The 26,646-nt window shown below is 39.2% G+C and overlaps 2 protein-coding genes across 5 annotated transcripts in view; both read left to right on the top strand.

The window, feature by feature from the left end:
• Positions 1 to 19,709, top strand: part of ttyh2l (tweety homolog 2, like) — a 29,373-nt gene extending 9,664 nt beyond the window's left edge. Inside the window, exons 3-15 of one of the 3 annotated variants that reach the window (XM_035996776.1) lie at positions 498 to 609; positions 5,017 to 5,237; positions 7,979 to 8,074; positions 11,784 to 11,856; positions 13,808 to 13,877; positions 13,986 to 14,041; positions 15,480 to 15,572; positions 15,660 to 15,752; positions 16,723 to 16,865; positions 17,030 to 17,215; positions 17,297 to 17,375; positions 17,934 to 18,001; positions 18,635 to 19,709. In XM_035996776.1, coding sequence (XP_035852669.1) covers positions 498 to 609; positions 5,017 to 5,237; positions 7,979 to 8,074; positions 11,784 to 11,856; positions 13,808 to 13,877; positions 13,986 to 14,041; positions 15,480 to 15,572; positions 15,660 to 15,752; positions 16,723 to 16,865; positions 17,030 to 17,215; positions 17,297 to 17,375; positions 17,934 to 18,001; positions 18,635 to 18,650 — 1,306 coding nt within the window. In that variant the 3' untranslated portion in view covers positions 18,651 to 19,709. Of the gene's footprint in view, positions 1 to 497; positions 610 to 5,016; positions 5,238 to 7,978; positions 8,075 to 11,783; positions 11,857 to 13,807; positions 13,878 to 13,985; positions 14,042 to 15,479; positions 15,573 to 15,659; positions 15,753 to 16,722; positions 16,866 to 17,029; positions 17,216 to 17,296; positions 17,376 to 17,933; positions 18,002 to 18,171; positions 18,185 to 18,634 lie in introns of all 3 variants that reach the window. The other 2 variants (XM_031312601.2, XM_031312600.2) reach the window with 2 other exon arrangements.
• A 785-nt stretch (positions 19,710 to 20,494) lies between these two features.
• Positions 20,495 to 25,620, top strand: LOC116059494 (charged multivesicular body protein 6-like). 2 transcript variants are annotated; one of them, XM_031312606.2, is made up of 8 exons: positions 20,495 to 20,840; positions 21,278 to 21,387; positions 21,745 to 21,832; positions 22,873 to 22,959; positions 23,365 to 23,430; positions 23,680 to 23,760; positions 24,647 to 24,722; positions 25,223 to 25,620. In XM_031312606.2, the coding sequence occupies exons 1-8, from the start codon at positions 20,826 to 20,828 to the stop codon at positions 25,270 to 25,272; spliced, it is 573 nt and encodes a 190-aa protein (XP_031168466.1). In that variant the 5' UTR covers positions 20,495 to 20,825; the 3' UTR covers positions 25,273 to 25,620. The 2 variants fall into 2 exon arrangements, with proteins under 2 accessions (XP_031168466.1, XP_031168465.1); XM_031312605.2 differs by having other exon boundaries at positions 20,512 to 20,965.
• The last annotated feature ends 1,026 nt before the right edge of the window (positions 25,621 to 26,646 follow it).

The following is a 26,646-nucleotide window of genomic DNA, read 5'->3' on the forward strand; positions in this document are numbered from 1 at the left end:
TTTAAAGGAAGAAATACGACACAAAAAATGTCTTTCACATGTCAGCACCAGTACATCCCAGCCCATATGGCAGCAAAGAGTAAGAGATGAGTGGAAGAAGCACAGGAGAAAAGATGTTCTAAGACTAAACTTTATGAAGACATCTGACAAATACAAAAGTTACTAATCTTTTTTACAACTTATTGTATGTCGAACCAAAGATGCCTTCATTTATCCATACATTTGTTGAACATTTTGCAGTTGCCAGTAGTATGTTTCAATCTCTAAATAACCAAAAGGTTTAAGGCTAAGAAGAAGATTACAAAAAAACGTGATACATATTTCCCCTAATGCTTCAATGTCTTCCCTTTGGGAAATTATGAATAACATTTCTTTGTCTTCTTACTTGTCTTCTAATAACCACATGTTCTCCCTTATCAAGAAGTACCATGATAAAACAAACAGGGTATTAATTATGTTTATTTATTCATTAACTATAAATCTCTCTTTTTTCACAGTTCTGCTGTAGGAGTGGGTTTCTATGGAAACAGTGAGACCAACGATGGGGTGTACCAGCTGACCTACTCGCTCTACAATGCCAATCACACATTGGGTGGCCTCAACAATCTGGTGAGAGAAGCTTGCCAAGCTCTCTTCAATATACACTTACACTTCCTGTTGAATTAGTGCGAGATAACCAGGCAATAAATATGTCAGTGTTGTTAATAACATTGGTAACATTGATTGTCCCATGATTCGTATATTGTGGCTTTTTTCAATTACCAAGATTTTTGATTAGCCATGACCCTTTTCATGGCCTACTCTACTTGGAAACAACAATTTACAGCTGGTAGACACCAGAACCCCTTCTCTAACGGGGTGTTTATTTGTCTCAAAGCTGCTGTAGCACCTCACTGCGGGGGGTCTGTATCCGTTTTTTGTCACAGTGAAGGAGTTGAGGTGACTGCATCCTCAGGATTTGTAAATGGGTATTCTTTCTACACAACTCCTGACCTGCATTCAGGGAAGTTATTTGGGAGGCTTAAGGGAGGAGGGAGGGAGGGGCAGGGTAGTCTGAACAAGACCTTGAGAGAAGCAATAATCTCAATGAGGAAGAAGAGGATTAACTTCATCTGCAGTGTTAAGCCTCTCCTCATCACTCTGTCTTGCTATCTGTAGTGTGTGTGTGTGTGTGTGTGTGTGTGTGTGTGTGTGTTTGTGCATGGCCATGTGACTATCACACACTTTAAGGCCTCATATGCACACATATTGCATTCATGTATGGACACAAACAGATATGTGTACACTCTGTCATTGTGTACGCTGAGATTTAGATTTAATCCATTTGTAGCTCACACATTGATTTGTGTTAAACAATTTAGATCATGATGGATAAAGGGATACTTATGAATAAAATGTATACTAAGTTCATTATATCCCTGCAATAAATCCTACAATCATGAAGGTATTTGTTGAAAACTGTTAGAGAGGGGTGGTGATTTAAGTTTATGGTCATTTTGGAAGCTCTGTTACGCTCCTCTCGTTGATATAAATTGAATGGATAAAATATTAGAAACATCTCTCCGTATAATTCAATGTAATTTTATTCATCAGCATCGCAAACTACATCCACCAAAATGACCCTAATGATGAATCAACACCTCTCTGAAGCAGGTTCAGTTGTATTGGACTGCATTAGTTTCAGCTTGGTGTGACAAATAACCTGGAAAAGTGGTGTAGTTTGCAGTACAGCATTTTCTTTGTGCTGTAGGAAGTTAACAGGATTCAGCTCTGATGAATTCACATCCTTGCTACTGACTTTCACTGCTGTATCTTGGTATTGATTGGATCCTGTAGCATGGTGTATACAATGGCTGCATGGGAAACATGTATGCTCCCCAGGGAAATAAAGGCCTTCTCACTTGCAAGATCATAGCTTGATGTAATGTACTTCACTTACAGAGCTGATGAGCTGGTCGGCTGCCCATCCCATAAATCTAAAACTGCTTTAGTCTTGTGATTGAGAGAGAAACTTCTCCACTGATCTGTACTGGTTTAGCAAATCCTTTCTTGGCCTTTCTTGTGTGTTTCTATTAAGTTGGTTCATAAGTAATCACTTTCAGTGACAGTAGTTTTCTATACCTTAATGCCTTAAATAGGCTACATTTCCTTTGTGGTATTTTACACACCGTGTTGATATCAAATTTGTCCAGTAAAGTACATAGGCACAAAAGTGACCAAATCTCTCTGATTCACAAGGCTCCTGTGAGGTTAGTGATTTACACCAGGAGCTGTTTGGCACTACTGATGGCTAAGGCTATGGTTAAGGCTCTTCTAATCATAGAATATGCACTCTCACACACTGCGAGGGATAGGGACCAGGAGGACCATTCTGTCTCTTGCTAAGGGGGCTTTTGATTGTCCGCAGGCATCCTTTATTAGAGCTTTACTTCTGGTGTTCAGCTCACAATATTAAGAGCTTGTCCAAGCTGCCCGGAAATCACATCGATCAATGGCACTATATCAGAATGTGTGCTTCCAATTTACTACCACAGTTAACCTTTTATATGTAGCTCTTCCTCTTTGAAAGTGAAAGCTGTATTGTGATTCTTGGAACACAATGATTACTGCACCACACATCAGTTCCCCTGAATATCTCTTCTCAGTGTCCTCTTTCTTAATGTATTACCTTGCATGACTTTGAACTGCTGCGATAATATATATATATATATATATAGTTTTTGTTATTGTCACATTTAATACGGTAAATCTAAGATACATAAAATCACTGAAGGCAGAACAGTTCAGTTGCATGTGAATTGGCACTTGTAGTGCTGCTGCTGTGAGCCATAAATCAGTCTGTTTCATTTAACAGGTGTGTCCAATATGGAGAAGCCTCCTTGTGACCCGCTTTCAGTGAAAGTGAGCTTTAATCCATTTACAAAGAAGACAGGATGGTCCAGATTAGGGAAATGTGGATCACCCAGAGCTGCTAGCTGATGGATCCCATTTCTCACACTCAGGCATACTGGCTTGCAGATAAGATTCGGGGCGTTGTGGCAGGAGCTGTGAGAGATGATGAACATAGAGGTGGGGTGTGAGAGCAGTTTACTGGCAATCACATATCCCCCCTGGGAGTTTTGGAGTGGAGGATGGGCCTGTATCTTTGCCTCATCTCCACATGGATACTCTTTCTTGCTTACAAACCATTAGAAGCATCCCTTTAGACTCTTTCTAGAATTTAATCAAGAGTGTTTAAAATGTCACAGTGTCAAGGAGACTAAGATACATTTTTACCTTCTTTGTGGTGAGTCTTACTCACAATACTTGAGTGTGTTAAAGAAGTCATAGGTGTAATAGCAGAAAGATTATAGATAAAGAAAGTGAGACTGCTGCAAACCGCTTCAGATTAGAATACAGAAAGCAACATCTGTTCAGAATAAGTGGAGTCTCAGTGTAGTGATAAATATATTTGTCTAGCAAAGTAATTGTGGTGTGGGTGGTTTGTCCTTTTAAAACTAGGGTCCTCTTGCTAAATTCTTGTGGGATTAAGAGGTCCCTTACATTATATTTGCTGTTTAGAACAACATTTTTCCAGACAGAAATTGTAGATGTTGTGTCTATTTAATCTAGAATCTCCAACCTTAAAAGAATAGTTAGACATTTTGGAAAATACACGTATTTGCTTTCTGGCTGAGAGTATGAGAAGCTCAAAACCATATCATATCTCTCTGTTAAATACAAGGCTACAGCCAGCATCCGGTTAGCTTAGCACAAAGACAGAAAACGGGGGGAAACAGCTAGTCTGGCTTAGTCTAAATGTAACAAGATATTCCTACCAGCACTTCTAAAGCTCACTAATTGACACGTTATATCTTGTTTGTTTAATCAGTATAAAAACATGAAAAAAGAGAATTCATCATTTTACAGTGGGTCATGTGCCAGACTGCTTCTTGGCTGGCAACCAGCAACCAGCAGAGTCTTACTGTTCAGAGCCGAGAAATAGTCTGGCTCAAAACCTCCTGTCAAATGAAAATTTCTTGTTTTTACATGTCTGTTTTTGTATGGAATAAAAATTTAAAATATAACATATTAATTAGTGAGCTTTAGAGGCTGATTTTGTTTTTACAATTGGACTGAGCCAGGCTAGCAATTTTCCCCTGTTTCTAGCCTTTGTGCTAAGCTGAGCTAATTGGCTGCTGGCTGTAGCCTTGTATTTAACGGACAGATATGAAAAAAGGTATTGATCTTCTCATATAACTCTGCCCCATAAAGCGAGTAAGCACATTTCCCAAAATGTTGAACTGTTCTTTTCTGCAAACTACATACTCATGTTTCCACAAATATTGAACCCACTCTGTCAACAATCTTAACTGAGTTTCAATTGTTTAGTGTTAGTCCATGTATTGGAAGATCTATCAATCAATTTCAAAGGTACAGCAGGTTTCAAGCACGTACTGTATTTTCCATTTTGATGGCAGGGTTACCTGTTTGTTCACATTTGCAGAGTGGCTTTCTCAGTGGTTCAAGCTATTGTGCCTGTGAAATGTGGCTATGGTAGAGAAACAATTACCCCCTGTCAGCATTAGGCTAAAATTGACCTTTTTCTATCTCTATTGATGCTGTAAAAGTGTATAGGTGTTTTCTGCATCAAATTGTTTTTGTTCAAACAGAAAAGTGAAATGTATTGACTCTACTCCACCATGCCTCATCCCGCTCTATTCTCACTATCAAAGACCCCTGTGATAACAGGTCTCCCCGGTATTGTTATCAGTATTCCACTCTTAACATTGTTTATCTGAATAAAACACATGGTTGAGGAGAAAAGTTAATATTTACTCCAGGGAGTTCTCCTTTGAATCTTTCACCTTTCTCTATATTTTCAATCTTCTTTTCATGAATGAATTTATTCATGTTCCTGTTTCCTTCTGACCCTGTTTTCTCTCTGACTCCTCTTAACTCCACTTTTTCTGTTACGACTATTTTCTTTTTTTTCTTTCATTTCTTCCATTCTCTTATTTTCATTTTATGTTCTAGGTTGCAGGATCTCTGGGCAATGTTCAAACTGGACTCAAGCAGCACCTGGAACGACTGGATGAAATCTTTTCCACAAAGTCAGACTACCTCCAAGCTCTGCGCTTCATGCAGCTGATGGTTAACAACGTCGTTCACGAGATGACTACTCTGCCTGATATCACCAAAGCAAATGTTGATTTGGCAGCCATTGCTGACCAAACAGCTTTAATTGAGTATTACAGGTAGGTGGAGTTTTAGTTACTCTCCTGGGGTGATTGACAGTATTTTATTTCATCTGTGAGTGGTTGAAGTAAACGTGCCTCTCAGAATGGAGCTGTAAGTGATCCAGAACAGACACAGAGCAGATGGGATTTTATTGATCTTCCCTCCGGAACACAGACCGGAAAAGCTATTTTCTTCTGATTGCTAAATAAATGAAAGCTGGAATTGAGCTTATTGTCCAATGTGTAGTTTGAGTTCAATGCGTATGTTCTAACCAAATGTTATACATGGCAGAGTGGCTATTAGACCATAAATGATTTTCTTACCCACTGCTCACATTGATTGCAATTATTATTTTGATGTGGTTTTATCTTTGAAAATAGTGTTCTTTTCAAAAAGGAAGTGTGAAAAAGTATTGAGGCCAAAACTGAAATTCAATAAACAGAGAGAAAAGTAATAAACCCAATCAACAACAAAGTAGTCCAAATGAATAAAATATCCAGCATTCATTTAGGAGGGGGATGCTAATTTATGAGGCTCCAAAGGCTGCTGCTCCAAACTGGGAGTGTAATTTGACATCAGCACATAAAACTTCATAGTGCCGTTAAGCCGTAAAGTTTCACATTTGCAACCTGTTCATTACAGTACTGTAAGAGTAGTTTGAACTAAATTGGATGGAAAGACTCACAGGAGATATAGTTAGGGTAGTAAGGTACCTTCTGCAGAAGGATTTGTTTGACATACATTATAGACACAAAGTTTATCAGGGAACAGAGCTTATTTGGATGAGCAAGCTCTGTAGCAATCTGAAGTTGATGTCATCTCATCCTGTCTGTCCCAGTAGGTTGTTGACTTAGTAGAAGTAAACTGTAAAATGTAAAGCTCTCATTCTGAAACACATTTAACATTGAAGTGCTATTACTTCTTTAGTTTTAATTTGACTGATAAAACATATGTTGAATCATATTTGTCACCACCTGAGACGTTTCATTTCATAGGTGACATGTCAGTTCTGCAATGCACACTGTTGACTTTAAGCCTATGCCCTCGGAATGCTCCTACTTATGTAACTGTGTGCTGCAAGATGATTAATTATACATTCTATTGCTTAGTTTACTTGTTATGAGTCTCGTTTCCTTGTGTATGGACAGTTGTGTTAGTCAGCTAGCCCCTGGTTATACACAAGGCAGTCTTAGCTATCTGTCAGTATTCTCTTAAAATAGTGCAAATAGTAATAGTCAGCAGATGGCAATTAAGTAGCAGTCAAGTTAAGAACAGTAACTGGTAGTATTGAAAAAAGTGCAAATAGCTTGGGGAAAAAAGCAGGTAATTCATGATTCATGACCTCAATTGTCTTCCTGGTTGCCATGTAGACTGTGTGCCAGTAAATAATGTAGCAAAAACTTCTGCATAACTCTGTAGTCATGGTCTTCTATTTCCTGCTGATATAAATTATAAAGCCCAACATAAATAATAAAATTAAGAGAGGATTAAGACTTTATTTGGTTAATCTATTTGTTTGAGCATTAAACATTTGACTAGATTTAGGATGTTTTTTTTTATTGGCTTTATAACTTACATATTTTTCCATATTTTCTTCTTCACTTCTTATTGAAGCATCTATAGTGATAACAAGTCTGATTCCTGGCATGTCCGAGCACAAATAACCACAGTAGTCTCACTGACATATTCCCATCACTAATTTAATGCATACATATTCCCACAAGGTGTGTTCTTCTATCCTATCATGACACCAGATCTTCTTTTGGACTACAGTTGCCACTTTGTGCATTCTGACACCAATCTCCTGGGTGTTGATTGAATTTCATGCAGCCATTGAGCTATGAACAGCCTGTGGCAAGGCTTTATTGATAAAAAAGCAAATGTTATGGCCAACCCAGTGTTATTCGAACAACGGAAAAAAATGACACCATTCTGTTTTCCAATATTATATTCTCCCTTCCCTATTCTATTTCTGAATTCATCCCTGTGCCTGTGCTCAGAGCTGCAGTTCTGTTAATGCAGATAAAGTAAAGTGGAGTCTCTTTTAGTGTTTATCTCCATCCATGTGCCCTTCTCTGTGAGCAGAGGAATAACCAGTCTACATTTTGTTTTCAAAGTCTATTAAAGTACATCTACACTTCTTCGCATAGCATGAGTGAATCATATTCTCTAGTGACTTTGGTGTACAGATTTACTACAATACTGCAGATACTTCACAGCAAGTTGATGTCAGTAATACAGCATCTTCAGAATTCACTGTTTGTGTGACATCCTGAACATCAATGTCTTTATTTTGCTTTGTCATTGCTAAAAGATGTACAGTACAATGCTACCAGGGCTTGTGGAGTTAAGAATGAGTCATGAGCATTCCCACGTTTGTGTGGTCTCACACACACACACACACACACACACACACACACACACACACACACACACACACACACACACACATATACTTCAAGTCCAGGCTGACTGTAGGCCATTTCTGTGAAGGACGTTTTCAGAGCTTGAAAAATTAATGCCTATGGATTTCTGGTTGTGAATTATTAAGCCAACAGCCTGGAAATTACCTGAAACAGATGGGCTCTAACTAGGAGACAAGAATACTGATATACCGCGCACACAGATCTCACACATTTGGTCATGAACATATGTTGGGCCAGCCCTTCCTGAGGCTTGTACATAAAGTGTGCTGTCTGCAAGTGAAAAGTGATCAATCAGGGTTGTTATACTGATGCTTCATTTTTCTGTCTTGTAGATGGCTGACCTTTTTGCTGTTGCTGATCCTGGATCTGGTCATCTGCTTGGCCACGTGCTTGGGGATGGCCAAGCAGTCTCGATGGCTCCTTATCACGTAGGTACCCAGAGTGTGTATGTGGATGTATTTGCTTTTCATATTGTTTCTGAGGCTTTTTTCTTCTTCTTTTTATGGTCCATCTCTGTTCTTATTGGCCTCTGCCTGGATCACAGACAGGGCATCAGTCAGCCTCTGTGGCTCCATATACTGTAGGTCACTCCATTAACAGCACCAACAATAGCATTACATCTTCAAAAGCACTGAGTCACAAGAGCAACCTCTCTCTCTTCCGTCGTCATCCTTCTGGATCTTTCTGCTGACTTTGACGCAGTGAACTAGAGTTTAGATTCTCGGCCCGAGCCCGAGCCTGGCCATTATTTTCCGCCACTATCCTCGGGCCGGGCCGGGCCCGGGCCGGACCCTTGATCAAGCAATTTTTTTTTTTTTTTATCCATTACCTATTTAGCCTAATTGGGTGGGGAAAAAGCTATGCCATAATCAGAAATATTATAAATATGTATATATAAGCTATATAAAAGTAACAAATGTGTACAAAATTTAGGCTGCAGTTACAAAATGCAGTTACAAAATGCAGCACTTCATGCGCGGAGTCTCCTCCTCTCGCACGCATCACACCGGGCCTGCTGTGCTGTATTGTGTATCTTAAGTGTAACATGGAGCTTGAAGATGTAAAGAAAAAAAGAAAAACAGGAGAATTACCTTTGAGCAAGTGTGGAGGAAAGTCGGAGGTATGGAAGCAGTTTAAACAAGTCGTGGGCAGTGACAACAATATGTTGTTCATCATTGTTTCTTTTTTTTACGTTTCTTCATTCGGATCCATTTGCGATCCGTTCCATTCTGAATAAACAAACAGCGCAGTTTACATGCTTCGTCCTTGTTGCATTATTCTAAACAGATTTCTGCAGTTCAAACAACTCTGAATTGTAGTTGAGAACGTCATTTATAACGGCCCATGTATTAAAAAAGTGTCGGGTTTAAATCGGGCTCGGGCTCATAATTACAGTTAATGTGTCGGGCCGGGCCGGTCTCGGACGCAACGTGCTCGGGCTCGGGTAGGTTCGGGCTTGATTTTTTGGGCCGATCTAAGCTCTACAGTGAACCACCAGATCCTCATTTCGACACTCCAGGGTCTGGGTGTCTCAGGCTCTGCGCTCTCTTTGCTCACATCTTACCTGACAGACCGAATCTACCGGGTAACTTGGAGAGGATCTACCTCCGAACCTTTCCCTGAACTGGGGTTCCTCAGGGATCAGTCCTGGGTCCCCTCCTCTTTTCTCTATACACCAACTCTCTCGAATCTGTCATTCACTCGCACGGTTTTTCTTATCACAGCTACACAGATGACACCCAACTAATTCTCTCCTTTCCGGAGTCTGAAACTCAAGTAGCAGCACGTATCTCGGCCTGTCTGGCTGACATCTCTTCTTGGATGTCCACACACCATCTGAAACTCAACCTTGACAAGACTGAGCTCCTTTTCCTTCCAGGGAAAGGCTCTCCTACCCAAGACCTGACTATAGCAATTGAGAACTATGTGGTAGTCCCCACCCAAACTGCTAGAAACCTGGGTGTGACACTTGATGACCAACTCTCCTTCACTGCCAACATTGCTTTAACTACCCGATCGTGTAGATACATGCTGCATAACATCAGAAGGATACGTCCCCTTCTAACGCAGAAGGCGGCTCAGGTTCTGGTTCAGGCTCTAGTCATCTCACGTCTAGACTATTGCAACTCCCTCCTGATTGGCCTGCCTGCATGTGCTATCTGGCCCCTGCATCTCATTCAGAACGCAGCAGCTCGACTTGTCTTCAACCTCCCCAAGTTCTCTCACACTACACCGCTTCTCCGCTCTCTTCACTGGTTACCAATTGCTGCCCGCATCCGCTTCAAGACACTAGTACTTGCATACAGGGCCACGAACGGATCAGCCCCAGCATACATCCAGGGACATGGTCAAACCCTATACCCCAACCCACCCACTCCGCTCTGCATCAGCCAACCTGCTTGCTGCCCCCTCACAGCGAGTGACAACTAATCACTCAACGAAATCCCTGCTGTCCTGGCTCCTAAATGGTGGAATGAGCTCCCTATTGACATCAGGATGGCCGAAAGCCTACACATCTTCCGCCGAAGGCTAAAAACACATCTCTTCCGACTACACCTAAGATAAACATATATAACAAGTATATATATTTCTTGAAGCTGCACTTTCATATGGCTCTTTGTAGTTTTGCTTATTTAAAGCTAATGTACTTGCACTTACTACTTGTTGTCTGGAGTTTGCACCTTCAGGGTTGAAAGCACTTAATTGGAAGTCGCTTTGGATAAAAACGTCAGCTAAATGACATGTAATGTAATGTAATGTAATAATGGCACTGCTCTTATTCCTCTCCTCAATGACTTGCCTTTCATTTCCACATACAATTAAAGGCAAATGTATAGCATGCTCAATCAAACCAATTTGCTGAATGTAATTTTTATATTTTATATCAAAATGAATCAAAACCACTGTCGTTCTCATCCTTCTCTGAACAATAGAAAAGAAGTTTAGATTCCCAAGCTCTGAAAGGAATGGGAACATTAGGAGGGGGAATGTTGGATCTGTTAAATTGCAACAATTCATTTAAACTAACACAAATGTCTGACAAGCAAATCCACAATTCATACTTTCAATCCCATTTGCCCAATTTAGTGCAGCCTACGTGTCAGTGTTAGCAGCTGATGCCCAGGATCTCTCTTCACATCTCTCACTGATGGGTCTCACTAATGTCTATTGATTGCACAAGCAGGATGAGTCTGCTCCCTTAACTAATTATTAAGTGCTCTCAGGCTACTTTTATTGGTGCTTTCAAGAAGGTCTGAGGAGTGCGTTGAGAACTGAAGCCTTCTGCAACCCTTTTACATCCATCATGGGCCCATTCTTTTTACTGGTTTATTCCCCTCTAATTCACAGTACTTTCTCTAGCTCCTGCCAACAGGTCAAGAATACATTGTGGTTAATAGTGGGAATCTTGGGAAAGCAGTTTTTTGATGTTGTCTTTTTTTTGCCATAAACCACCTCCACAATGTTAAGACCCTGTTGAACTCTTCACTCTTTCCAGACAAAAGGGGGCATATAACACAAGAGGTCGACAAACCAAAGCTTGTGACAGCTTTTGATCGACAGTGATATTGCACAGTGATTGGCAGCCACGAATGGCAGAAAGTGCAGCCAGTTAAGATGTTGCTAGCAGAATCCAGCAGAGCAGAAATGACAAAAGACAGAGACGGAAAGTCTCCAGACTTCTCTTTAGTTGTGGTCCTGTGAGACCTCTATTGAACAATGTTTTTGCTCCAACTTATATCTGATTAGAATAGACCGAATAGATAAAATAGATTTTTATAAGAGCAAGATCTAACAAGTGAATTCAGCTAGGAGTCATGAGTTAATTTATCTTTATATTACCCCATAATAAATTTAATTCCAGTTGTATCCTCTAAACCACAATGCACCAGTACAAAGTGTGAGTTGGGCCTCTCAGACAATTACCAATAAAATGCTGAAAAAAAATAAATCAAATTAACTAGGTGAAAAAGAGCTGGAGATCATCGGTACAAAGACAAGCTGTTTAATCTGCTTCTCCCCATGTGTCTTTGTCTGTGTCTGTATCTCCCTGTCAACCCCATCTCTCTCTCTCTCTCTCTCTCTCTCTCTCTCTCTCTCTCTCTCTCTCTCTCTCTCCCATTTGATGTGTTCCTCCAGGATCATGGCTTTTGTAGTGCTGTCTATGATCCTAAGCTGGGCCTCACTGGGAGCGGGCACTGCTACAGCTGTGGTGAGAAAACAATGTATTTTTGAAGACATTTTTTTTTTTTTTAATTCTTGCCACGCTTGGTTTTTATTTATGTATTCTTTTTTTGAAAGTCAGTTGGTTGTTTTTTAACCCGTAGAGTTGCACCCATAGACATCTTTGTGGGCGGTGGTGGTTCTTAGTTACATTTTTTTTTTTTTTTAACCACCAGCTTCCTACTTCCCAAAGGTTTTACTGTCAATAAGTGTGTGTTCTTTGACATCTTTCCTGGTTAAAGGGTGTCTGTATATTATGTTTGTTTAGTTTACAACAGGCGTTTTTCTCTAGCCAGTGATGCAGTAAAGCTGATTACAAGTCCCTTGCATTTTAGGTTTATCAACCCGCCATTGTAAACAAAGCTGTTTCTCACATTAATTACTAGCCTTGCTTTCTTCAAAATCTCTTCTTTGGTTGTGCTCAGCTTCATTTGTCTTTCAATCTTCCTTATTTCTGACAGATTGTTATGTCTTCCTGTCTGTACACCATGTGTTCAGCACATCTGGGCTTAGTGTGTTTAATGGAGCTCCTATCAGGGGCATTGTCTTGGGTAGAGTAAACCCTTGCTTCCAGCCTTCCTCCATCCCCACTGTCTCCTCTTCTCGATCTCCTTGCCTCCTGTAGATTATCCCATCTGTGGATTATCCCAATGGATTTCACATCTGGACAGCTGTTCTAAGTGATGCAGTGAAGACAAAATGAAGCAAAGGGGGAATGACAGCTGATTTAAACCTGAAATTAACTACACAGGCGTGAAATGGAGACCTCTCTTGTGGTTCTCTGTGAATGCAGAGCTTCTCTGCAGTTGTTAAATCTAATTACCCATGCCTCGGACTGTGTCTGTGGCTTAGTTTAGCCTGTTATAGTAGAACATGACCCTGCATTAACATCAAATAGTTGAGTATAACTTTTCTCCAGCATGCATCTCTCTGTCACTATCAGACTGTTATGTCCCAGGTGAGCTGAGGTATATTTGCTCAATAATTGTACCCGCCTTGTTATTAATAAGAAGACCAGTCCTCCACACAAAAGTAGATAATAAAAAGCACGGGTCTCCAGTAAACTAATTTGAATTTGGGACAGTATGCAAAACATGGAAGTAAACTTGTTGCACCTGTACCTCATTACTCAAAAACTGCATGGTGCAAACACATGCTGCATTTGAAAGGAAGGTAGATGATGATGGTGTCCTAGAAAATGCTCATACATTTATACATATTTGATGAGAGGAAGCATAAACAAAATCAATTCAATTTAAACAGCATCCTGTTATTTCCCCCAAATGTTAATTATGCATGCACATGGAAAATATTTAAGTTATTTCTTTTTTTTGCCTTGTTTTTATGTTCTGGCCTGGGGAAGACTAAGTGCACAGAGACTGCGTGACCTTGACCCCTGATCGTTTATGCATGCACATTAGCTGGTCTCCATGGATCAATTTTAGAGCATGAAAATATTTAAGAGATTTAATCCATGGTCAGCAAAGCAAGCTCTACATGGTCAATATAAGTCTGGGCTAGGGAATGCATTATGTCAATGACGGGTCCCCACAAAGATAGTGAAACACACTGTGTGTGTGTGTGTGTGTGTGTGTGTGTGTGTGTGTGTGTGTGTGTGTGTGTGTGTGTGTGTGTGTGTGTGTGTGTGTGTGTGTGTGTGTGCGCGCGCATGGTGCTGTAATTCCACGTCTGTGTCCATTTGTGTGAATATTTTCTAATCACAGGCTCACTCACTCCGGAGTTAAATGGTGATTTAAAAAAAATGTTGTAAAATAAATAGTTTGTGTTGTTAAGAGATTGTCTATAACTGCCCAGTGCAAATTCAGTTTTACTCAGTTGCAGCACAAGGAATTTAATGTAGTTCATGGCTTGAATAAATACTGCGCTCCCTTTGGTCTTGCATACTTGCAAGATTACAGTATGTTGTTGTTTTCCTACAGGGCACCAGTGACTTTTGTGTGTCTCCAGACAAGTTTATTGTTAATCAAACCAAGGATTTCCTCAGTGCAGGTAATTTGTCTCTACCAACAGAACTGCACAGATACCAGCTCTCTGTCAATGCATATTAAGACACAATACTTATCTCTCTCCCGTCTCCCTATTTCTCTAACCCTCCAGATGTTGCACACTATTATTTGTTCTGCAGTCCGAATCTACCAAACCCTTTTCAACAGGTATTGACAAAATGTTCAAATTCTCAGCTGTCTGCTTACACGTGTAGTTGTTTACTGAAAGTCACACAATGGAAAATGTATTGCTTTTTTAAAATTGTTTTTTTCCCTGTTAGATGCAAAGCTGCTAAACCATTAGCGGGCCGTAATCGGATCAGTTCTGAAAAATGAGCCCCCAACACTAATTTAATTACTTAAAGTGATAAACTTTGATCAAAGAATATTCTAGTTAGTCATATTCTAGATAGTCTCAAAACATTAGCTGTATTTTTACCCTGTGCATAATCTCTGCCTTGGGGTATTCTCACAAGCAATATCTCTTAGATATTTATTTAATTGACTGTGTATATATTGGCAGCATAACAGCAGCTACTCTTTAGAGGCAACTGAAAACATCCTAAGGAAAGATGAAGGGGAACTAAGAATCCTGATTTGTTTCTATGTTTAAAGGCATCAGCCTAGTACTTCTTGCATAGTATATGACTTTACAAAAAAAGATTTAGACACATTGCAAAAATTGTCTCAAATTAACTATAGAAAGTATACAACTTACTGTCACACAAAACCTGTGCAGTGTGAGCATCACAACCATGGAATTTTATCCATGGATGCTATTCAGAAAACTACTTAATTTCAAGGCCAGTTGCTTTTCATTGTATTTCTTAATAAGAATTGGTTAACATCTGGATGTCTATTGTTGAAGCTGTAATGGCTCTGAAATCAAATTTTGTAAGGCAGTGAACAAGATCATCTTACTGTACTTGACCAGGTGCAACAGGATGTTTTCAAATTCATTAACGAAATGATGAGGTCAGCCTCCATGATCAAATAAATTGTGGAGCACAGAGTGTGAATTAAATGCCCACCCACTGAGGAGGCTGCTCACCTCCCCACTACACACAGTTCAACACTTGCATTGCATCATGCAATTTTAGCGAATGCTGTAAATGTGATCCTACTTCTTATGTATTATAATATTTGTATTGTGTCAGGATTTTTGTCATGAGCAGTACTGTATTGAAAATCTTTTGAGAAAATCCGTAGAGGATTAATCCATGACCAATAATTATTAAAACCCACATGCTTAGTTATCGTTGCAGTATCCATTTAGAGATTAAAATTATGCTTGTTAAGTAGGTAGGGATAATCTTCTCCTCTGATGGCCTAGTTGATATAAATATTGCTCTTTTGTTTGGGCTTGAGATTGGATTGGGGGAAATGGGAGGAGGGACAGTATTTGGTGGGTGAGACGGTTGGCGGCGAAGGATAATCTGTCTGGAAAGAAATGTGTTCTCTATAAAGTGCATTATAAAGCCTTCTTTAACACCAAATTACTTGTTGACATGCTGCTCCCAAACAATGCTCTCCTTAATATGATCCTCTCTTTGTTTGTTGTGGATGTCTGTGCGTGTGATGTTGGTGGGCAATTATGTTTTCACAGTCTTTGACAATCTGCCAGCATTCTCTGACCACCATGCAAATCCAGATCCAGGGCTTGCTGCAGTTCTCGTTGCCCGTCTTCCCCACTGCTGAGGTAAGTGGCTGGCTGATGGGACTATTACATCAGACTGTGGAAAATTGTGTATCATTCTCTCCTTTTTTATTTTACCTTTTTATACAGAGAGACCTTTTGGGGATCCAGCGACTGCTGAACTCCACCGAGTTCAGTCTCCACCAGCTAACAGCCTTGCTCGACTGCCGCGGGCTACACAAGGTAAGGTCAGATTCCGACCAGGACACGTTTTAATAGGGCTGCTTTGTACCATAACTCACATCTGCTAAGAGGACCAACTTGACAGATTATCACCCCCCCAGTTTTTATGACTTGAAAGTCTAACTTTACGTTTGCTGGTTTCAGATTGTCAGAGTTTTATCTGTAAAGGGAATAAGAATCTTAAAATCAGTGCTGATGAAATGAGTCTTCTTCGCTGCTGTGATTGTGACATCAGATGTAGGCTTTTAGATATGACAATTGTAATGTTGTATACTGCACGTACTCTAAGTGTGTCATTCTTTAACAAAAGCATAGAGATAAGGTATTGTTGAGGGTGGGGGTGGGTCTGTCACATAAAAATGTGAGGATGCTCTAATAGACTTTAAATAATGCTCAATAGCAGTGACAGCACCCACAACCACGCAGACGTCAAGACCGTTCTCTGAGCTTGTTAGTCATTACTCAAATATCAATATCAAAGCAAACAAAGAATGCATTTGTAACATGCATGTTATCTGAGTAGCATGAGGGTCTCAGCATTGAAAAGACTACATTGGGTTTGTGTGTATAAAGTCTCTGTAAAGGTTTGCATTTTTGTCAGTATCTCTGCTACAGTAAGACAGAGAGTTCACATTTGGAATAGAGATCTAATGTTGTGTATAGTCCTGATTGACTCAATCTGCCCTTTAAATTACTTTAATGAAAGTCAATTAAATATCCCCAAAAAGTGACATAAGCAAACATGTTTTTGTAGTCCATCAGTGTGTCCATGTCATGTTTGTCTGTAAACCTCCTAACTGAAATTGCCATTATTTTAAACTTCAGTTCATGGATTTCATCTCTGTGGGTTTAGTTATACGCACATAATACACTTGAAGTTCTCTTTGAAAAAAACTGTTATTTGTGAAAGATAATATTTTTACTGGAAACTGACAATAACTGACTGTACTATATGCGCCCATTCTTCTAGGACTACCTGGATGCCCTAATGGGTGTGTGCTATGATGGGGTGGAAGGGCTCCTCTACCTCTCTTTGTTTTCTCTGCTGGCTGCCTGCGCACTCTCTGCCATGCTGTGTGCGATTTTTAGAGTGTGGACACTAATAGGCAGCAGGTCAGAACCAAGAGAACCAAGCGACCCCCTTATCCCATTATGTACTGCCCACAATACACAAAGTGTTAACGCATGCACTCTCTTCATTTCTGTCTTGGTGTGTGTGTGTGTGTGTGTGTGTGTGTGTGTGTGTGTGTGTGTGTGTGTGCACCACTTTCATCCAGGGACAAAGAGTATGACGACATAGATGAGGAGGACCCGTTCAACCCAGAAGCGCGGCGGATATCCTACAACCCCAGAAGGTCCAACATCCACAGTTTCTGTAGCTATACCAGCAGCCTCAGTAGCCAGGCCAGCCTTCATCCACCTCCGCAATCTGCCTCTAATGTCATGCCACCTCCTGAATACATGTAAGATCAATTAGATGATGACAGTATATTTGTATTTGTGTGTTTCATCTCTTACTGCCTTTCTTTTCCTCTCCATCACAGGAATCAGTCCATGCTGTTTGGAGGGAGTCCTCGATATGAGAACGTGCCGCTGATAGGGAGAGGATCCCCACCTCCCTCGGTGCGTTGGCCCTACGAGGCTCTAGTGTCCCTAGTGTGATGACGAGGATGGCACTACTGACTTCAACACTGCTGCAACACTAACAGAAAGCATACATGAAAGCACCCTGAACTTAACAATACTTATGCACAGTATAGAACCTCACACTGTCAACACTTAGAGGGGAGAGTTTGCAAGTGATGGACTGCTCTCTGCTGGCCATTGACTGAAGTGCATACATTTTTTAGCCCACCTCTATATGCAAATGCACACTCTCGCTACTAAGCTTTTCACCACTGCCTTGGATTGTATTTCTAATTCTTACAAAGTAATGGTTAAGACAAGTGTATACATTTACATATGTGAGAAATAGCAATGGGTTTTTGTTGAATAAAGACAGTGCAAGGATCTAGTATTTAATGGTGGGACTAGTCTAAGCATGTGGTGTGTCTCCGGAGCTAAAGCTAGATGATATATTGTGCTGGTAAATCCACAGTTAAAGTTTCTTTTAGGTGAAGTTTCTTTTCTGTTAAGTTTTCTGTTTGCGTGGCTGATTTAGTGCTTGAACTGTATTCACGGCGTACCAAAGACTTGAAACCACCTTTTGAGCAAGAGGAAGAGAGAGAATGTGGACCATTGTTTAAAATTATATTTGCCTCTGTGAGACACATTTTTAACAAGCACTGGCATGTGTTTTTTATTTGTTTATTTATTTTTTTTTTTTTGGTGAATCAGCTCTGCAATGCATTTTCCTCGTGCTTTTATTTAACCAGTGTTTTGTAACTAACCCTTATGTCATTTTCATTTTTTTACTCAGACTTATAAAAAACGTAAGTTTCCCATTGTCTAACTTCTTACTGATTTTTTTTAAATTTCATTTTCATTCCACTCCTTGAAACACACTGTGGACTTACCTCTGTAATTATGCTTGCTGTACAGCTAGTTTTAACCTGCAACCAAACACCCCCTTGTAAAGCTGCATACAGTACCTCAGCTGTTAGACCTTTGACCTTCCGGCACTGTATTATCCACAGAGTGTTTTATGTGAGTGTAACTTATTCTGTGACCCCTGACTCATGCCATGTCTGCTCTTCACCTGCTCTTTAAGTCCCCCACTACATTAAAGTACCATCCCCTGATTTCACAACCTCCTAATTATAGACCAGGCCAGCTCATAATTAAAAGAAATACTAATAGAAATAATGTTTAATTAGATTTTTAAATGCTGTTGTTCAAATGCAGATGTGCTAAATCATGTCTTTCAATCATTTCCCTTGCAGTACTCGCCCAGTATGAGGACCACTTATCTATCTATGACTGACGCCCAGATCAGACACTTTGGGACTGACTTCCAGGTGTAACCTGCTACCTACGGAATCCATTTTAGAGAAGCACTGTCTGAGATGCTGGGTTTATACCAAGGAGGCTGTCTTAATGGCATAATCTCGCTGTTCCAATCTGAGACATGAAAGCAGGCCATATGAGGCATTTACCGCAGTAACACACCAATGCAGTGCTCAGAAAGCCCTGCATGCAGTTCTGAACAGAGACGACCTGTACAGGTTCCTCTCAAGACTGTTGTGGATGTTGTCATGATGTATGGAAACACTGTTGCTCCAATATAAGCATTTCTATAAGCCAAATCAAGAGCCTTTGAACTGATTTGATGAAAAAAAATGTTTTTGCTTTTTTCTGTGTTCTTGTAGCCTGCAAGGATACTTGGATGACTGAATATGACCCATAGAACTGCCATCATTTTGATTTTTGCTAAATTCCTACTCTTTGGCAGTTACTTAATTCCTTCATATTCTGCCTTTGTGCAATTTTTAATGGTGCTAAATGAAATCAAACACCATATTTTCAACTTTTATAATAATAAACAAATTTAAAACCATACCAAATATTGTGCTTTTGTTGCGAAGAGCCAAAGATGCAACTAATTTGATCTGCGTGATCAATTAAAATTTTCTCTTTCTAGGTAACTGCCACAGGTTTAGGCATCTGATTGCTCTGCTGATCAGGGATCAGTCACATAGTCGTAGCTGAGGGGTTTGTCATTGTTTTGCTACATTTGTAGACCATATAGCAGTAGCATGTGGGTAAATGTCCCTGGATTAAATAAGCACAACAAAATGGGATTTAATTCACTTCCAGGAATGTATCACTGTGCTGTGCAGCTGGTAAAACATAAACTGAATTTGCAGAAGTTAAAGTTGTTCTAAGATCAATCTACCCTCATTATCTTGTAAATGAGAAAGTCTTCTCTTCAGTGTTGGATAAATCTGCTGAATGCTGTTTTCTGTGTTGGATCATGTATCAAACTAAACTAACGTTTGATCATAAATTCTGTATTTAGACTTGTGTGTTGTTGTGTCCTTTGTTTCTACTTTCTACTTGTAATTGTTTAAGCTCTTACTCTCACTCAAGTAGCCCAGAATTACCTCTAGTAATTGGATTAGGCTGATTGGGATTTTTAGTGTCCCATACCTGAGGATGTCACACGGGGCAATATGCTCAGCCAGTTTCATACATCTAATAAGACCATACAACATCTTACAAATAAATTCAAGAGAGATATTAGCAATGACAGTTATGTCTTGAATAATACATAACATTAAAGAGTAACTTAAAACCAGGCTAAACAGTGTCTTCACTGGTTTTAAGGTTTCAAAGCTTGTGCTCTGTTGCACCTGTAACCCCCACCCAACAGTGATGTCATGGTGTCCTGCACAATGTATGCATGCTTGTGCTTAAAAGGGCATACTTCCATAAGTACTTGTGTTTGACATTTGTTTTTGCACTATGCTTTGTACTATGTGGTTTATCTATCTATCTATCTATCTATCTATCTATCTATCTATCTATCTATCTATCTATCTATCTATCTATTTATCTATCTATCTATCTATCATTGTAGTGTAAGGTTACTCCTTACCCCACAACACGTTACACATTTTACAGTCATAATTTCTGCACAATTAAGTGAAAACCGTTTAACAGACGTGGATATTTTTTAGAAATCTATATATATATATATACAAAAAAGATCAACCCACTGGCTATAGCATCTTCCCGTCTTCCTGTTCAGTTCAGTTCCATGCTAATATTTGTCATTTTCAAAACATTTTGCACATTGTCGAGGTCGCTGTCCAAGGTCCTGATCCTGGAACCCCCGGGGAGTCTGGAGCTGTCCAAAGTACCCGCTGTCGGTGATGCTGACGACCAGGTACTATTAATACGGCCGACGGAATGTGCTGCTATGCTGCTGATATCAAATGACATATCACTACAGTTGTGATATGGCTGTTCTATCAGGGTTGCTGCCGAGTTCCAGACTGGAGTGAAGTCAAACTCAACAGACTATCCGTAATTTCCTGCCTCGCTTGCCGTAGGAAACACTGTGAAAAAAACAAACTGTGGACACGATGGTAGTCAGTTAGCCTGCTAGCCATTACAAGGCTATTTATTATCATGGCAAAATGTTCGGTAATAAGTCATAATTTGTCTGTTGATGAAGGAGACTGTGGAGGGGATGTTGGTAAATAATGGGAAACGTTTTTGGGAGAAAGAGTAGACCTTCGCGTGTAACGGAACAAGACAAAGCCATTTTGGTGAGCTGATAGCGGCTGTAGCAGCAGATTAGTCCCGATACATTAACACAAGGCTACTGTTAGCTGGCTGCAAAGCGTACTAGGCAACATGGATTAATGTTAGCCGATGTGTTAAGCATTGGATTTTACGGTAATTCAGCGTTAGACACTTCCTTCTTTAGTCCTTTGTTGGGTGTGTCTGACATCTGTGTCTGTGTGCTGTGATGAAGTCTAACACTAAGTGATAAATAGAACCCCCCTGTACATTGCAATTCAGTACAACACAGTCATAAATAGGTTGGGCCAACCTATTAATATATCTGATTTTTCCAGCAATTGAAGCAGCAGAGAGATAAGCTAAAGCAGTACCAAAAGAGAATCACCCTACAACTGGAGAAAGAGCGACTTCTGGCAAAGCAGTTGCTAAAAGATGGCAGGAAAGAGTAAGCATGAAAAAGATAATCTACCATTTTCAGTTCAGATGTGAACCAATATCTATAAGTCCACCATGCAGTCACATCACTGTAAAAACAAGCAACATAAAAAAAGATAATGTTGTTAGTTAAAAATGATAAATATGATTGCAGCTTTAAAAACCTTAACTGCCAGAAAATACTGTATTTTTTAATTATTTGTTGTGTCCTAAGTGCATGGTAAGATCACTCTAGGTAGGTTTTTAATTCAAAAACTGCACTACATGCATTACATGAGAACATGCAAATATTAACATTAAAATATGAATTCCTGAGGTGCAGACCCCTGACCCCCTCTGTTTTTTTTATTTTTATTTGTTATTGCAGAAAAGCACTACTGCTTCTTAAGAAAAAAAGATATCAGGATCAGCTACTAGACAAGACTGACAATCTGATTTCAAACCTGGAGCACATGGTAAGTTTTGTGAGATTACTCTATTTGATGTCCTTACATTTTAAGTCGACACAGCTCATGGGTGTATCAGGGTTATACTTTATGCATTTGTTTTAAAGAGCAAGTAGAAAGGTTTAATGTGTTATGAAATATTAAAATAAAAAGTCTACTTACTCATTTTCTGTGTATCAATTGTCTGCAAAATCCAAGCCAAACCCGAGCTGCAAAAAGTGTGTACAGAATGATAAGTGATAAAGATCAGGTTTATGAATTAATTTATGAGTTGCAGAGAAGGGGTAATAATAAATAAGTGTATTCTTCTTCCTACTCCTTTTCAAACGTGAGATTTAATTTGTGTTTATGAGAATTAATTTATTAAGTTTGTGTAGAGGTTTATTGTTCATTTCATTTTATTGCTATTTTGTTTTTATCTTTTTTTTTTTTACATGTGTGAAATACATTATAAACAAAACAAACAAACAAATAGGTGCTCAAATTTAATGTAGTTAGGATTTATTGATATTGAAATGCCATATGTAACATAATGAGCCACTATGTAGTGCGAATTAAAGCAGCATACTTTTTTTAATCATCTATAAGTATTTGCAACTAGGTTGTTTTTTGTTTGTTTGTCCTGTGTGTCTGTAGTAGAGGTGCAACGATGAATCGATGAATCGATTAGTTGTCAACTATTAAATTAATCGCCAACTATTTTGATAATCGATTAATCGTTTGAGTCTTTTTTTATTAAAAAAATAAGATTTCTCTGATACCAGCTTGTTAAATGAGAATACTTTCTAGTTTCTTCTCTCCTTTGTGACAGTAAACTGAATATCTTTGAGTTTTGGACAAAACAAGACATTTGAGGACGTCGTCTTAGGCTTTAGGAAACACTGATCCACATTTTTCACCATGTTTTAACATTTTTATAGATCAAACAACTAATCGATTAATCGAGAAAATAATCGACAGATTAATCGACTATTAAAATAATCGTTAGTTGCAGCCCTAGTCTGTAGTAGTGCAATTTCATGTTTTTCCATGCTCATATTTGTCAACAGGTTCAAGATATTGAGTTCATGCAAATTGAGATGAAAGTCATTGAGGGGCTTAAGGCTGGCAATGATTGCCTGGAAAGTATGCACCAGGTAGATATGCTTTCATGTTTCTTTCCCGCCATTTGTGTTTAGAAATATACCTTTCACATCCATGATAATAATTCCCCCTTAAGGTTTAGATATGTGAATGTATACTTCAACAATGTCAGTTTCCACTGATAATAGGCATACTTTATTGAATGTGATCCTTGGGTAAGGATTGAGCAGCGGAGAAGGCGTGTGGTTTGTGTTAGCATAGCTGGTGCACATTGTTTGAAGATTAAGGGATTAAGAAGCAAAGCCTTGACTACAGCGGTGTGACTGCTGCACATCCTTGGATACAGTGTACGGATCTTGCTCAGGCAATTCACAAGCCAGCCAGAATGTGTGGAAAACACTTTCCATCCAAAACCCTTTTCTTCTGTAATATGGGCTTCCTTTTCTTGTTTGGGACAGATCATGTCAATTGAAGATGTGGAGAGAATCCTGGATGAGACCCAGGAATCAATTGAATATCAAAGGGTAAATGTCTGCTTGATGTCAGTCAAGCACACCTTTACATCGTTTTTGTTCTATTTTGACTAGTAGCCTAACTACTTTCATAATTTCTTCGTTCTCTACATTTTTCATATTACAAGATGTTTAGAGGGTGCATAATGCTTAAATTAACTTTCCTAGATGTTATATGGATAGCTGTCCATGTTTATAGTAAATAAAAGAAAAACTTAGCTGTCACTGTTCTGTCAGCTAACACATTTTTTGCTCCTGCAGCAAATAGATGAAATCCTGGCTGGAGCCCTGACGCAGGAGGACGATGACGCTGTTTTAGCCGAGCTGGAAGCTATCACTCAGGTGGGTGTTGTGCTGCGTGTTTAACCTTTATTAACACAGATAATGTTTGCCTGACCACGCATGCTCTTTCCCTGTAACACCCCACTTCGCATTTCTAGATACACACACTGAGGCCTGGTGTAACTACAGGCTTCAGCTGTTTGCCACTTACTGTAGTGCTTCCACTGGAGCTGGGCTGTTGTTAAATCTGTGATTCAGATTTGAGGCAAGTGTGCGTTTCATACACAAACTGCATTTTGGTATTTTGACCAGATTAGTACAATATTTCTCTCTCTCTCTCTCTCTCTCTCTCTCTCTCTCTCTCTCTCTCTCTCTCTCTCTCTCTCTCTCGGGGAGAGGGAAGTTAGAAGCCACAATATTTGTGTATAATTATTTGTATGTAATAATAGGCTGTATAATTGAATCAGTTGTGGATATGAATTTGGTTGATTTCTATGATTAAAACCTCAGCAGGTTTTTCTTCTTATGTGATGTAATTATTGTTTCAAATGACACACACTCTCGATCAAACTACACAAATTATTATGTTTCACACTTGAATACAGACACAGATTATATATCTAGATAGAGCATTCTAAGTAATAGAAGTTTGACAAAAAGGCAGCATATTCCTTTTAGCAGTTTATCTACAAATGTTGATGAACTATCAAACAAGTTTGGATTAAATATCTTGCCTCTACTTACATATGTGACTTAAAATACAACATTTTAACATGTGCTCAGTGGTATCACTGTGCATTATGAAGCTTGCATTGTCAAACTGTCAACTTTTTAGGAACTAAAAGCATGTTTTCAGCTTGGCAAAATAATATGTTTGTGCTTTTCTAGTTGGGTGACCCTTATTGTTACAACTTGTATTGTTACACTGTCCCTTCGCCTGAAACAGGGAGAAGATGTAGCACTTCCAGAGGTCCCCAGTGAGCCAATACCAGAGGTCCCAGAGGCAGCTAAAGCTGAACCAGGTACGTTTTTTTAAATTTCACATCACAAAGCATTCCTCACACACTTGATATATTTGCAGGGTTTGCGCAGGGTCTTAAAAAGTCTAAAAAAGTCTAAATTTTAGGCCTTAAAAAGTCTTAAATATGCTGAAGTATTGTGTTCTAGGTCTTAAATAATTTTAAACAGGTCTTAATTTTCCTATGTCCATGTAATGCTACCTCTAATGCTCTGAAATACTTTTTTTTATTCCGTTGTAGTTCTTCCTTTCGATAGTCCAAATATAATTCACTGTATATGTACCGATTATTATTACCCAGTGTCGCTTTTATTCAATTTGAATACATTTATTGCAAGTAGGTTTGTGACTCTGCATTTTATGTTGTTAAATATGTCTTAAATTGCATTCATAAAGGTCTTGAAGTCTTAAATTTGACTTGGTAAAACCTGCAGAAACCCTGATTTGTAAAGCAATTGATGTCAGACTGATCATATTTGCTTTCACTTTGACTTTCTTTTCTAGAGAGGAGAGAAGCAAAGCACAAGCCAGACAGAGAGATGTTGGCAGCCTAACAGAGTAAAGGTGTGGTTGGGAGTAGACTGTCTTTGTACTGATGGGCACTCTGTTAATTTCAGTATTCCATCCTCAATCGTTAGCAGGTAAAGGTGGGACCTGCAGACATCAGTGCATCTTCACACATTTTACAGGAACAGCACTGTGTCTGCATTCTGGTTCACTGCTCCCCTGAAGCATCTACATAAAGGAAGTGAAATGTTCTATTTCTCTGTGTCTGACTTGGATTAGCAAAGCCATGACACATTTTAACTGTTCTGGTGTAACAGAATGAAAGGACACATTTTTAGATGTTTTCCACATTCATTTCAGTTGTTTCCATAATAAATTGAGCTGTGGCAACAAATATATTTTCTTGGCTTTTCTTACAGAAACATATATTTTTAACAGTTTTAAACCAATTAAGGCTCTATGGCTTTATTGTCATTGCATATCATAGTATGTTGTTCACATGTTTAACTTGTGTATCATGCTTTCTCCAGAAGGGGGCACTCCTTGTTTTCTTTTTACTCAACAGTATACAAAACAGGTGTGTTCATTCACACCTTATCAGTGAAGTGTGTGTGGTTCTTGACAGAAAGTTGAAAGCTCATGTTGCTGATATGTGGGAGATGTTTAGACAAGAAAGCCAGTATGGTATTTACAATCCTACACTAAGTGGGCACTTAGACTCTAATTGGCATGTACAATGAAACTAACACAAATTATCCACTGTGAGAAAAACATCACCTATGGTGCTACTGAAAACAGTCAGTATGACTACGTACATACGCAGTGCAATTGTATACATAACATTTTGTTTTGTAAACGGAAAGAAGGCAACCTTCATAGGGACAACTGGACTGCATATCATGTTGTAGCTTGCTCAGATGAGAGTAGCAGTGTGCTCAAAAGCTTTAATGGACAGAGCCAGAAAAGATCAAAATGCACCGCTGGTATGTACATTGTACACTGGGGGGCAACATACAAACTAAATCTGTCTTTTATGTCTTTTTGGCTGGACTGGTTTCATGTAGAGCAGCCATTCTTTGTCCAAATGATGCATGGGGAAAAAACAAACAAAGACAAAATGGCAGGGTCTCTATACTTAATCACCTCGTGTAGCGTTTGCCTGTTGACGGATGCCAATATTAGAACTGTCTTTTTAGCTTATAACACACACTAGAAGTGGCAATATAAATAGACAAATATATAATAAATACATATTGTGTGTAAACTTTTGTAAACTTGCCTCTGTATCTTATAGGTAAATATTAATATTATTGGTGGAGCTCAATTGAAATACAGAAATATAGGGGGAGTGCACCAAATGTGCACTTTGATAAGGTGGTGCTGCATTCTAATGCTGTAGGAAATATTGGATTTAGGGTTTG

This window comes from Sander lucioperca, chromosome 21 (genome assembly GCF_008315115.2).
Source record: "Sander lucioperca isolate FBNREF2018 chromosome 21, SLUC_FBN_1.2, whole genome shotgun sequence".
NCBI lineage: Eukaryota > Metazoa > Chordata > Actinopteri > Perciformes > Percidae > Sander > Sander lucioperca.

What these genes read in the sequence shown, in the direction of transcription:
- LOC116059494 (XM_031312605.2), top strand. Translation starts at nt 20,900, where the DNA reads ATGGGAAACGTTTTTGGGAGAAAGAGTAGACCTTCGCGTGTAACGGAA. An exon ending in AACAAGACAAAGCCATTTTG is followed by an intron (nt 20,966 to 21,277) that starts GTGAGCTGATAG and finishes TGATTTTTCCAG; the next exon opens with CAATTGAAGCAGCAGAGAGA. An exon ending in AGCTGGAAGCTATCACTCAG is followed by an intron (nt 23,761 to 24,646) that starts GTGGGTGTTGTG and finishes CGCCTGAAACAG; the next exon opens with GGAGAAGATGTAGCACTTCC.